The sequence below is a fragment of the Lipophrys pholis genome (genome assembly GCF_963383615.2).
Source record: "Lipophrys pholis genome assembly, chromosome: 19".
Classification (NCBI taxonomy): domain Eukaryota; kingdom Metazoa; phylum Chordata; class Actinopteri; order Blenniiformes; family Blenniidae; genus Lipophrys; species Lipophrys pholis.
The window spans coordinates 6,284,793-6,297,556 of record NC_137647.1 but is presented as its reverse complement, the minus strand read 5'-3'; the positions used below and the strand labels follow the sequence as shown (position 1 = coordinate 6,297,556).

At 44.5% G+C, this 12,764-nt stretch overlaps 1 protein-coding gene across 2 annotated transcripts in view; it reads left to right on the top strand.

Annotated features, from left to right (window-relative positions):
* Positions 1 to 12,764, top strand: part of smurf2 (SMAD specific E3 ubiquitin protein ligase 2) — a 56,461-nt gene that overhangs the window by 39,988 nt on the left and 3,709 nt on the right. For both annotated transcript variants that reach the window (XM_080488168.1, XM_080488167.1), the window contains exons 9-15: positions 204 to 288; positions 3,023 to 3,181; positions 3,269 to 3,316; positions 9,799 to 10,000; positions 11,439 to 11,542; positions 11,635 to 11,749; positions 12,510 to 12,688. In XM_080488168.1, coding sequence (XP_080344294.1) covers positions 204 to 288; positions 3,023 to 3,181; positions 3,269 to 3,316; positions 9,799 to 10,000; positions 11,439 to 11,542; positions 11,635 to 11,749; positions 12,510 to 12,688 — 892 coding nt within the window. The remainder of the gene's footprint in view (positions 1 to 203; positions 289 to 3,022; positions 3,182 to 3,268; positions 3,317 to 9,798; positions 10,001 to 11,438; positions 11,543 to 11,634; positions 11,750 to 12,509; positions 12,689 to 12,764) is intronic.

Here is a 12,764-nt window from a genome sequence, read left to right as displayed (position 1 = left end):
CAGGCTGCGCTGTTATCTCCGACAGATCATCTTTTATGTCGTCAGATTATGAGAAAAATCTGTCTGCATGTGGCAAAAGACTAACCACTGGGTTTCTTCTTCTTCTTCTTTTTTTTTTTTTTTTAGATGTTGTTCATTTTTGCGCCGAATCCAAAACTGCATCCACAAGCAACTTGTAAATCAGTTTTTATTTCTTCTTCCAGAGCAAAGGACGACGCAGCAAGGCCAAGTTTACTTCCTCCACACTCAGACAGGTGTCAGCACGTGGCACGATCCCAGGGTACCCAGGTACGACCTGCACACCATCTCCGACTGACTCCATGTTTAGATTTTCACTTTTACCATTTCACTTGTTGAGCCGACGTTTTCAAACAGGGTTAGTCTATGACACGTCGGCACAAGGTTCAAATCAAAGGTCCTGCTCGTCAGTTAAGCACCTGAACTTTACCAACAATCTTCTCGCTCCTTGGTCTTAGCTGTGTTTCTATCACAACGGTTGCATTTGCATTATGATGGTGAGATGTCGTGATTGATCCTGCTCCCCGTGGTGATTAAACACGTTCACACTAAACCTGCACCCACTAGTTTGGGTGTAGCATTGGAAACACTTGGACTCAAGATCGTGAGAATAAGACAAAAGCTCAGATAATACAGATAATGAGTTGCAAAATCTTGCAATTACGATGTCAGAATTGCCTCTCACACAGCCGATTCGCCAGCTGGGGTGAATTGATGGAAGCCAATTGAACTCGTTTGGGCACTTCTGCAGAATTTCCGTGTGAAAAGGGGCTCATTTTACTGAAAACAGGTATTTTCTGTGTGTATTTTCCTGAGAAACGTATGTGGAGGTGTGAAAAATGGACCTTAATCCAAAACCCAACATGAGTTGCGAGAGCTGCGCCGAACGGGGACGTCCCACACCGGCTGCTCCAACGCATGAGCGCCAAAGGGAAAACTGAGATTTTCACCAAAAGCCTCACCTGCTACTGCGTTTAAAAACTCTGGCGGCCTTCGCAGTCGAACTCTGGTGCTTCGTTTGTGTGGATGTTACGAAGAATTGCCTTTTGAATTTTGGTTGCCCATGAAATAAGCAAACTGAGGCCACTTTGGTGTTGGGCCTTGTTTCACTTCCTGAAATTCTGAAAGCAGCAGATCAGAGCTGATGAGAGAGTCCTGTCAGACTCCAAGGTGTTGTGACGTCTCAGCTGGTAGAAATACAATTACACTTATCCCTCAATGTTATGGCTGATCCATGCAAACAAAATACACTTAAGACTGAATGTTTTATTTATATATATATATATATATATGTATGGATGGTTCTCCTCTTGCTGGCAAGGCCGTTCTGCCTCGTGAATTTATGAAATCCACCTCTTTTCTCTCAGAAACAGCGCTACCTTCTTCTACAGTAACTCTCTTGAAGGATTGGACTTCATGACCTTCAGTCCTCACGTGCACAGCTTTTCTTTCCGCGGACAGCTTTTAGTCGATACTGAACACTGTAAACGTCTTACAAGAGCTGTAATTTCATCCTCTGGCCATCGAAATGTTCAGTTTTTGGCTCATTTATCTCGTGTCAACTAGACCCATCACTTTCCTTCATCCCATTCATTGTCTATGTGAAACGTACTGTAGTGCATGATGGGTGAGGTGTGATGCATTTCAAGTGGCGTCGCCCCTCTGGCATTTGATTAACGTTGGATCCAGCCAGATCCGCCGCATCGTGAAACCTTACGTCTAAACTTTACGTCTAAACTTTACGTCTAAACTTTACGTCTAAACTAGCTGTATTGGAACCAAAAAGAGGACAGATTCGCCAACTGCGCAGCTTTAGTAATAGAAGAGAAAGTTTGTGACCGAGCCGCCATCTTGGTCCGGTTTGAACTCCAGAAGCAGACGGCCCCAGAGTCGACACGTTTGTCCAATCGGGTTCAGGCAGGATTTTGAAGTAGTTTTTGATGTGTGCGGTTTGTTAGATGTTGTGCATGCAAGAAAAAAACACCCCAGTGGACACGTACCAGGTGCCATAATAAATAAATAAATAATCAATGTTCTCTTTACTTCTCAGTGGTCATGATTTTATGCATGAACAGAAAATGACCTGGACTGTAACTCAATCTTTTCTTTTCATTCTGCGCTTCGGTCCAAACCATGAAACCAAATTCAACCTTAATTTACTTCGCCTCGGTGAAACTTTAAAAGTCCTCCCGCATTCGCTGACATGACTGACGCTACCCGTTGCTCCAGTCGTGGCGGTGTCACTCCCGATCCGCTGGTAGCGCGCAGAAAATCTGCAGCCGATTATGAGTCCGACGTGCTGCGAGGAGGCGCACGACACGGCGCTCTCTGGGCAACGAGGAGAACTCACTTGGGGGCACGTGGGGAACGACTCGCTGGTCTCAGTCTGTTGGACTCTGCTCACTCAGGCATGTGTGTCCTGTTCATTACTGTATTGCCAAAGAATTCACATGCACCATATCTGCACATGCAAAAACAAAAAAAACTAAACGGGGTTTCGAGAGCTCCTGCAGTAAAACCTGATCGCTTCTCTCTTGCATTCTATCACTCCATGAGTGATGGATGACATTTTTATTGCTGTAGATAGGAAGATGTTGGACGCGCCACACCTTCAGCGAGCGCTCCCTCGAAGCAGCGTCCAACAATAGCAGATGGCTTCGCTGCCAAGCTCTCGGTGCTCGTGAGGCTCCGGCCCTCTTTTGGCTTTAACCCTCCAGCGCCGGCACAGAGCGCCTGCTGTAATTTCTGAGCCTTGTGGTCTCCACGGAGTCCAGCTGAAAGGGGTTACAAGGCAGCAGTAAATAATTTAAGATGGGAGGAAGAAGAAAAATAGAATAAAAGTGATTTCTCAGACATCTCGGAATCTCGCCGTCCACTTGAGCCCAGTTAGTCAACGCTTCGGTATGTTTTATACTTTCGGTGTGTCCATTCTACCAGGTCACGCCCCGTACTAGTGCTTGTTTTTCTGGAACTCTTACATACTAAATGTGTATTGTGTCCACAGGGATCTGAGTAATGTCAACTGTGAGGAGTTGGGTCCTCTGCCGCCAGGATGGGAGATCCGAAACACCGCCACCGGGAGGGTTTACTTTGTCGACCACAACAACCGAACTACGCAGTTCACGGACCCACGCCTCTCCGCAAACCTGCATCGAGTCCTAAAGTAAGCACCAGGGCCCGTTCAAACGCATGAATTCAATGAGTTATTTAAAACGCCAGCGAATTAAATGGGTTTCTTTTCTGTTTACAGTCCAAGTCCCAATGGATCCCGAGGAGGCATCGAAAGTCAGAATGTCAGGTAAGGTTTGGGCTTTGGGGCAGTGGTGCTTACTTCTTCTTTACTCGAGAAAGAGATATGAAAAAGTGTGATAATGACAGGCAATGCCACACATCAGTCAATACCAGTAATCCTTCTTGTGTACAATGAACGAATACTATGTTGCTGATATTATTATAACCAATGCTATCAAACTTAACCCTGTCTCAATACTAAGCACAAGTATTTTCCAGCATTTCTTTCAGTTAACTATTAGTTCAGAAGAAAACATAAGGAGATGCTCAGGTTAGTCACTTTCCTGATGAAGGGGTGGTGTATCTTTATCAGCGCTCAGCAAGGTGCGATTTGTCTTGATCATTTGTTAAGATCTATGCAGGCTAATCATCGTACCTTTTGCACCTGAAGTTACTCTAGAGCTAATTTTATTGATTTGATTGTTACATTCATTTCTAAAAATGCATCTTTTAATTCAATAGATATTAGTTTTAAACTCCACAGATTCCGTTTTTATAATAATTTCTTGTAAGAGAATTGAATTAGATTAGACACGCTGACGTAGTACTGGAAATACGTAATACTTTGCAGAAAGTTCACCAAATGAAAGTAATGCTGATTGATAGTCATAAGCTAAGTACAGGTTTGCTTGTGCAGGGAAGCATGTAGCCAAGTTATTCAGTCAAATAAGATTTGATTAAATATCAAAATACAAAGCCATCTAGTGCCTCAGACTGTAATTTGAGTTATTCTTCCTTATTCAAATGAGCTTCAATATTGAGAACCTTCAAAAGACAAACTTTTGAATCTTTTTACAGTGTCAAGGTTTTATTGTCAATCCACAGTGCTACTTTAATCCCATCACGAACCTTTTATTCATAGATGGAAAGGAGTAGTGCCTACTTAAAGCTGGGCGACTCTTTGTTCCTGTGCCTGTCTTCACATGTATAATTGCCTGCACGTATTGTTTCCAATTCTTTTGACTTTGCCAGCAGCCCCGGCTGCACACAGACGGGAACACACACACCAGCTCCCAGACAACATTTGTAGTTTCTTCCCCCCACACCCCCGTCAGTCAATGTTTTACACTGCGATCCTGTGCCAAGGTGTGTTCACCACCTGTAGAGGTTCTTCTGCTGAGCAGACGTCTGCACTCGGCTCACTCCCCCATGGCCTTTCTTTCCACATGCATGCATGCATGCAAAAAAAAAAACCTGACTCAAATTCTTCAGGCCTGTGCAGGTTTTGATCATGAAGGCACTTTAGCACACAATCCGTCACAATGCTGTCTTTGGCCAGACATCAGATAGCAGAGTGGAAACCGAGGCTGCCGCGTCTGAGGCTGATGACCGTCTTGCGTTCAGGAAACGGAGCATAAATTCTGCACCCGGAGTCGGCGAGTGGGCTGCGTGCGCACGCGTGTGCGCCAGTTCACGCCTCTGCGCTCGCCTGCGTGCACGGATGCACATGCTCAGGATTGTCTTCACCCTGCGCAGCTGTTCAAACACATACTGAGTAGCAAACACCCGCAGAATCACCCACAGCTCCTCCTCGCTCCGCGGCGATGGAGAAGTTGTACGGGTGCCTCCACCTGACCTCATTCCGGCTCCACACGGAGAGACGAAAGGCATCGATGCAGAGATCCAGTTTTTTTTTCCTTTTTTTCCTCCTTTGATTGATCAAAGAACATGTTGGCAGTTTTGGATTTGTTTCGCTCTATTTAAAATTAAAACTGCGCCCCTTGTGAAACGCCTTTTTAAAAGCTAACTTGGGCCGCAACATTTGTTTTTCATACTGAAATTTTTTCCTGATTGTGGCCAGATGTGTCGCCATCATCGAATTTTGATTGCATATGAATTATGGATGAATAATTAGTGTGGACCAATTTCACACAGAGGGGAAGAAGAAAAAGCCTTTCTGCAGCGATATTTGTATTTCGTGTTCTAAAAGACCATCAGAAAGACACAAGGGGCTGTTTTTACCACTGTACCAAAAAGTTACTTTGGGAGTGTTTTTCACATCGAGTTACATGTTCTCCCTTCCTCAAAGTCAAATACCTTATCATTTATCCTGCATTTTTAGACTGTAAACTCATTAGAAAGACGTAGGCGTTTGCGTCATATATCTGCTCGAACAGACAGCGTCACATAAATTAGATCACTGAAAAGCTCAATCAAAACTGGAACATTTTTCTTTATCTTTGAAGTGCTTTTACTTGAAATACTTAAATATACAGAATGATTGTTCCACTAGGTCTATAGCAACACCTTCTTAAAAAAAAAAAAAGAAAGTGGTTTTTATCAGTAGAAAAGCTGTTTCCTCAGCTGCGCTCAAAACACAGGATGAAGTGATATTGAAGGATACAGAGGCCTGCTCCAAAAAACATGACAGTATTTTGACCCGAGCCCCAATAAATCGTCCCTGTTTGCATTCGCCACGTAATAGTTGATCGGTGAGCTTTTCACTTCAATTTCTGTCCCGACTGCGGAGGGACTTTTCAAGCCTGTGACAAAAGTCTGGAAAACATATCAAGTCTTTGTGAATTTCCATCAAGACATCTGCCTTATATCAGGTCAGGGATTTTAGAAATATTTCACCCCTCATGTGCCGTCATCTCACAAAAATGTTTGATACGTATATATATGTCCATCAAAGTTCGACTTTATTGCCCTTTTTATTCGCTAAAGACACTGCCTGAGCACTGAGAGCATGGTTTCCATTAAATTCCCCCTGTGATGTTGCAATCTTCTGCTCAATCCCAGCAGCCCCCCCCAGCCCTGATTGGTCAAGGTCACTGTCCAATAGGTAACCCAATCCCTGTCTGTTTTAAAGACCTGGCTGCAGAATTGCCCCATCTGTGCAGTTGTATGAGAAGCAAACTGAAGTTTTCCCAGACGTTTGTGATTTGTCGCGTAGCAAAAACATTGTGTTGACTCGTCTCCGCTTCGGGGCGTCTGCAGGTATCGCTGCTCATCAGCGAGCAGCTGGAAGGGGGAACGGAGAGACGGAGCTGGGAGCGCTTGATTTATGGGAGAGGGCACCGGAGGAGATGCTGTGTGCCTCATCTCCTCGCCCTCCCACCCCGCGAGCCGTCTGCCGTGTTTGGGTGCCGTCAGGAGAGCGCCCTTCCTGCCTCCCCGCTCCCTCCCGAGTCTAGTCTGCAGGAAATAAAGGGATTCATGAGGAGGTCTCGAGTGTCCTGTGGGGCCCCGCGGCTTTCAGGGATTGCAGGAAGCGATGGAAAAGCCGAAGTGTATTCTGCTGGGCAGACACCCGAAACTAAACCCAGCCGCTTTAAGGAGAAGTTGTCATTGCGGCGAGGGGGAATGTGTATGGACTTTAAAGTAGCAGTCTCCAGCTAAATGAACTCCTGACAACTGTGTCGGAGGAGAGATTAAAGCAAACCGGCTGACGGCTACGGTTTCTCCACCCTGTGTTTTAAAAAAACAACAACTCAGTGGTTTGAAGTAATTACCTGATAAAGGTCGGCGTGAAACTGATTATTTTAACCTTGGCATCACTTTGACTGTCACATCCTACAAATTCAGGGTGCTTACTTACACACACACACACACACACACACACACACACACACACACACACACACACACACACTGGAGTGTGTATGTGTGTTTTCACTACTCTGTGCTCAGCTCCAATGTGTAGTGTTTATGACCCTGCTCATGGGCACGCGGGACTGCTGCCGCCACTGCAGTGCAAAAGGCCAGTGTGAACATAATCCTTCATGAAGAGCTTTAGAAAGGCTCTTTTGATGTGGGTGTGTGCATCCGTCTCCACTGTACCCCCCTCCTGAAGGTCTTCACCCCAAGCTCGGGTCTAAAGCAGCGTCCTTTATCTCCACAGTCTGGGGCCCGTGTCTTTGTTAACTTCAGAAGAAGTGCCTCAGTTTACACACTTTACATCACTGAGTCTTTTTTTCATGGTTGTGGCCAAGTTGGTAGATCAGACTGTCTTCCACTCCCAAGGTTGGTGATTTATATATGCTTCATATGCAAAATCAATTTTACTTTATTTCTTAATATTTGTGAGTCACTGTTTGTAATCACTGAGAAATCTCAGGTAACACTGAAAACATATGTGGTCCTTTCTAAGAAGGTAAACAAATTCATAATGGACACAGCTCCAGAAGTTATCAACCAATGTCAAGAAAAATAAATGAAACGTGAGAATCTAGTCTAGATTTAACATTTAATCAATTCTTTAATCATCCTGTTTGATGTGGGATTACTATTTCCTTCTTGACAAACTAAGCACAGATCTTTTTTGAAGGTTTGCGGATTCCCTTTCTTCTGCCTCTTCGTGTATTTTAAGATCAACCTCACGATGATGAGAACTCTGTGATGATCAGAGCATCACATCCAGGACTCCTTCATCTTCTTTAAGCTGGCCTTTATACAACAGTGGCTGCGTGTTTTGGTCTCTCGTCCTCTAATGTAGAAAATTGGGCGCTGCCCTAATGGAGAAGTACAAGTTATACCCGCCATTGCATAAAGCGTTTCCACAGTACTGTAAATGTATTAAAGAGGAAGGAAACATGAAGGAGCTGACAACTGGAAAGTCTGTTATTTTATGTGTCTCTACTTACAAAAGTACGATTATGACAAAACATCTAATTGAACTTGAAAGGACATTGAATCTCCACCTTTGGCGTTAATTGAAACCAGACATGGCTCTCGCTTTTAACTTTTAACTTTTAACTTTTTACTCCAGCATGTTTAGCTCCAGACGGTCTGCTCCTCTTATCTCTTCTACACGATGTACCATGCTTCTTCTCGCCATCCTGTAACCTTGGACGGGTCACTCGTCAACGTGCCGAGACTCCGGCGTGCACAGAAATCAATAATCACAGGCTGGCTCTGGTTTGGAGTTAAATGGTGAACAGACCTCACTTTCATTTTCACCACTTCAGCAGTCTCGAATTTACACGCTTCGCCACGTTCACGCCAAAGACGACCGTTGCAGTCGGGGTGTCAAAACACATTTTAGTTCAGGGACCGCATGCAGCACACTTTCTTTTTTTATTGGTATTTTCATAGTTCACAAAATTCTCCACATAATGTTTTGCCTTTTGGCGCTCATCTGTACATTAAAGTTGAATCTCCACAAAACATCCAAACCTCTATAAATGGTACAGAGATGAATGATTGGTCCTTCCACCATATCCTACTAAACACGCTGACTTAAAATCGAATTAACTACATCTCCCTAGAACAGGGAAACATGGGGGCACCTTTTATTTAAAAAAGAACAACTTTGAATATGAACCCGTCAAGAACCTGCAAAAGGAACCATACCCGTTAATGTTATACAAAAGATGGCCTCGCTGGTTTAACATACCTGATCTATGTGTCCCATCTTTTCAAAAGCACGTTTTGTTGCAGTCTCATGGCAAATGTAATTCTTTCCGTCTTAAAAACATCATGTATGAAATCAATCCACACATCCACTGTTGGTTTTTCTAGTTTCATCCACTTTCTTGTAATGGTCTTCCTGCCAACCGCACTAAGTGTCTGAAATAGATATTTATCAGGTGGCAGAGCCCCCGAGACACAGAGAAACAAACTCAAATGGAATGTCTGTCAAAAATATACTCCTGAATAATTTCATAAACCTGCCATGAAGGCAACAATCCTGTACTGGACCAGAATATGTGGAAATGATTTCTCTCTTGGCGTCCGAACTGTCTCCCAACATGCAGATGAGTTGGTGTAATGTTTTTAATTTTTTTTAAACTGGTGCTATAAAAAATCTAATGAGGCTTTTCCAGCAAAACTCTCTCCATAGTCTTGAATTTGAAGTTTCAGCATAATTTCATCTTGACCGCACCGGTAGAATACCGGTCAGGGCTAACGTCTAACGTTAGGTTAACCTGATTTAGGATTAATTTAGGATTGAAACTTTTCAGGATAGCTGAATCACAATCACAGCTTCTCTAGAATATTTTCTGCTCTGCACCTTAAACCAAAACGTCCACCGTACCATGCAGCAGTTCGCCTGGTTGACCTGCGAGATGAGTCAAAAACACTGTTTTACTTGATCAATGCCTTGTTTGTGAGACGAACAGGCCTGTGCCAGGTGGAGAGGAGCAGCGAGGAGGATGTGTGCTCAACAGAGAGGGAGATGTCTTACCTCCACTAATCCCACCTCCGTCCGTCTGTCCGTCTGTCATTGAGGCGCTGAGGCAGCTGTTTGACTTGATGTGCTTCCCAGATGACCTCAGTGTGTTTACTCCTCGTTCTCAGCACTCAGCATGGGACGGAGAGAGGAAAAAAAAAACCTCAGAGAGCTGTGTTTTCTGCTTTTGGCTTTTCTCTTATTTCAGTGCCCTTCCTTGGGTACTTTTTTTTTTTTTTTTTTTCCCCTCACATGGAATCTTGTTTGTAAATGTGTTTAGTTCACCTGAGACTAAATATTTTTCTTTTTCTTTTTCTTTTTTTTTTTGCCTTTCATGTCGCCCCCGTCTCGTCTCCCTCCCCGCCGCCCCCAAGCCGTCAGAACCAGCTGAAGGATCAGGCCCAGCAGGCTCTGGTGTCTCCCGGTCAGCTCCCAGAGGAGGCCGAGTGCCTCACGGTGCCCAAATACAAGAGGGATCTTGTTCAGAAGCTGAAGATCCTTCGCCAGGAACTGTCCCAGCAGCAGCCTCAGGCGGGCCACTGCCGCATCGAGGTGTCCCGCGAGGAGATCTTTGAGGTGAGGCTGGAAAAGAACAAGCTCAGTCATGTCCTCATGTCAACTGGAGCTCAGCTGGGGGTTGGGGGGGTCTGTTATTTACAATATGCAGGAACTGGTACATAATTTAACCCTGAGGAGGAAAGTTTGTTCTCACAGCCAGAGCATGTGTGAAACCACTTAAAATGCATTAGAAAATGTGAGTGAAACTTCAAAATAATCGGACGTGCGCTCCATTGCACAACCACACGCCCCCTCCTCCCCCCCCCCCCCCCCCCAAAACCCCAGCCAGCACATTGACTTCTGGCACTGCGGGCAATAAACAACAAAAAAAATTCAGCGTTGAGGCACAATTTCCAAGTAATAGCCGTGCGTTTTATGTCTTCTAAGTGAAGCAGCCAGCTGAGCGTTAAATTATTGTGTACTTGTTATTTATAGACTCACCCAAGTTATTTTAAACATTCTTGAAAAGGTATTTTCCTCCCTCGTTCCTCACGTGCACTCCCGTAAAGGCGGCTGGCCGCAGCGGCGTGGTCTCCCTCAAACACGGCGTTATCTATGATGTGTGAAGGCAGTCTGCTGGAAATCTAAAGCAGACGTCTTGTTTGAGTTGACCGTTTTTCTCAAGTACATTTTCTCAGTGGGGGTAGGTAGTTGGTTTTCTTTTCTTTTCTTTTCTTTTCTTTTCTTTTCTTATTCTCTCCCCTTATGCATCTAGGAGGTGCATGAGGCCTTCATCAGAACAACAACACCTGCAACAAACTGTGTGACCCTCATAAAATATGCAGCGGAATGTGCTGGAACAGCCACGTCTGTTAATCTGAACGAAGACATTTTTGTTGGCTGATCTCAATGTGAGAGCAGAGGGCGGGAGGATGGAAAGAGGAGGGGGGGGGCAGCAGAGGACGTCTTGAGGTTGAGCGAGACATAACTGCATAGCTTCTTCCAGACCCGCTGAAGCATTAAATTATGCCTGAACAGGCAAGTGTTAGCCGGCGGACTGTCAGAGCCGTCTCGATGTGTGCTTCTCGGGGCAGATAAGACGTTCGTGTCTCTTTCAGAGCTCCTCGATCTGGAGGGCACAGTGGGACCCGGCTGTGGGAAAGGCCGTGTTATTACAGTCTTATGGCTGTGTTTATTATAACTGCCCCTAATCCACTTTAAATGCCCCCCCGATGGTGTGAGCCTGGCACACGAGGGACAAACACTGATTGAGGCGGAGAACCGATTCAAAATTAGAGCTGGAACAAAACACGGCAGCTATACTGTCGCTTCACAAAGCTGCTCGCTTCAAGGAAACAGAAGAAACATGACGACTCTTCTTGTTTTTGCAGAAAGTCACTTCTTCATACGGTCCGTAAATAAGTACCAATCACAACGGACGTCCTGCAGCTCATACAGCGGGAAATTGATTTCAGCTGCTACTGTGTTTGACGCAGCACTCGTGTTTGTGTTGCAGGAATCGTATCGACAGGTGATGAAGATGAGGCCGAAGGACTTGTGGAAGAGGCTCATGGTGAAGTTCAGAGGAGAAGAAGGACTCGACTACGGAGGAGTGGCCAGGTGAGGAAGTGTGACCCTTGTCTATGTCTGGAGCAGACTCTTTCTGATCTGAAGACGAGGCTGTAACTTCGTTCTCTTGTGCTGTCATGCAGGGAGTGGCTCTACCTGCTGTCACATGAGATGCTGAACCCGTACTATGGCCTGTTCCAGTACTCCCGCGACGACATCTACACGCTGCAGATCAACCCCGACTCCGCAGTCAATCCTGTAAGTGCCACGTTGGCGCAGCCACATTTTTCTAAAAGCCAGTACACATTGTCATTTGGGCCAAAAATGAGATCTTTCTGTGTGGCTTACGAGAGGAGCTTCTTCTCTTCTCTTGCACAGTAGTGAGAAAACAATAGTCTGAGGCATTACATTTCATTATTCCTAACTTGAATATGTATAATACCGTTTGTATTCAGTCTTAGTGGACATTTATCTTAAATATGTAAATCACAGAATAGCAGCGAAAATACAACCAAGAAGAAGTTTGATTATTGTCATAGACAATTATATTTACAGGCAGTTTGTTTTCATACATATATACACATATTTGATAAAAGAATAAAAAGAGTCTCATTTAATCAATTTCCATGAGCCAATATTTGAAGTTTTATACTTCTCACACATGCCTTTTAATAGTATATGAGAGTATATGACTACTTTACTCTGAAAGGCATAAATATGTATTATTTGTTATTGCTTTATAGCACTGTATTAATCCCCAGAGGGGAAATTCCTTCCCGAATTATCATAGGCTATTTGAGTATAAGTATCTTAAGTTTATATAATTCATGGACTTAATACTATGTAATATTTCTAGTGTCTGTCTTATAACTATTATATATATTGATATTCACCAATCTTGGATTCTATGATTACTCAATCTCATTTTCCTGATTGTTAGAAAAGAGCCAAATTTCAACTTTAAGATTGTAAACCTTTTCTTGATAACTTAATAATATTCCATTCTGCCTCCCTGCAGGAGCACTTGTCTTACTTCCACTTCGTGGGTCGCATCATGGGCATGGCGGTGTTTCACGGCCACTACATCGACGGGGGCTTCACTCTGCCCTTCTACAAGCAGCTGCTGGGTAAACCCATCACCCTGGACGACATGGAGTCGGTCGACCCCGACCTGCACAACAGCCTCGTCTGGATCCTGTACGTACGCCGCCGCACGTTTTAATCACAGCAGCGTCTGAATTAAAGGATCCGAGGATTTCCGGGTCACGTCACT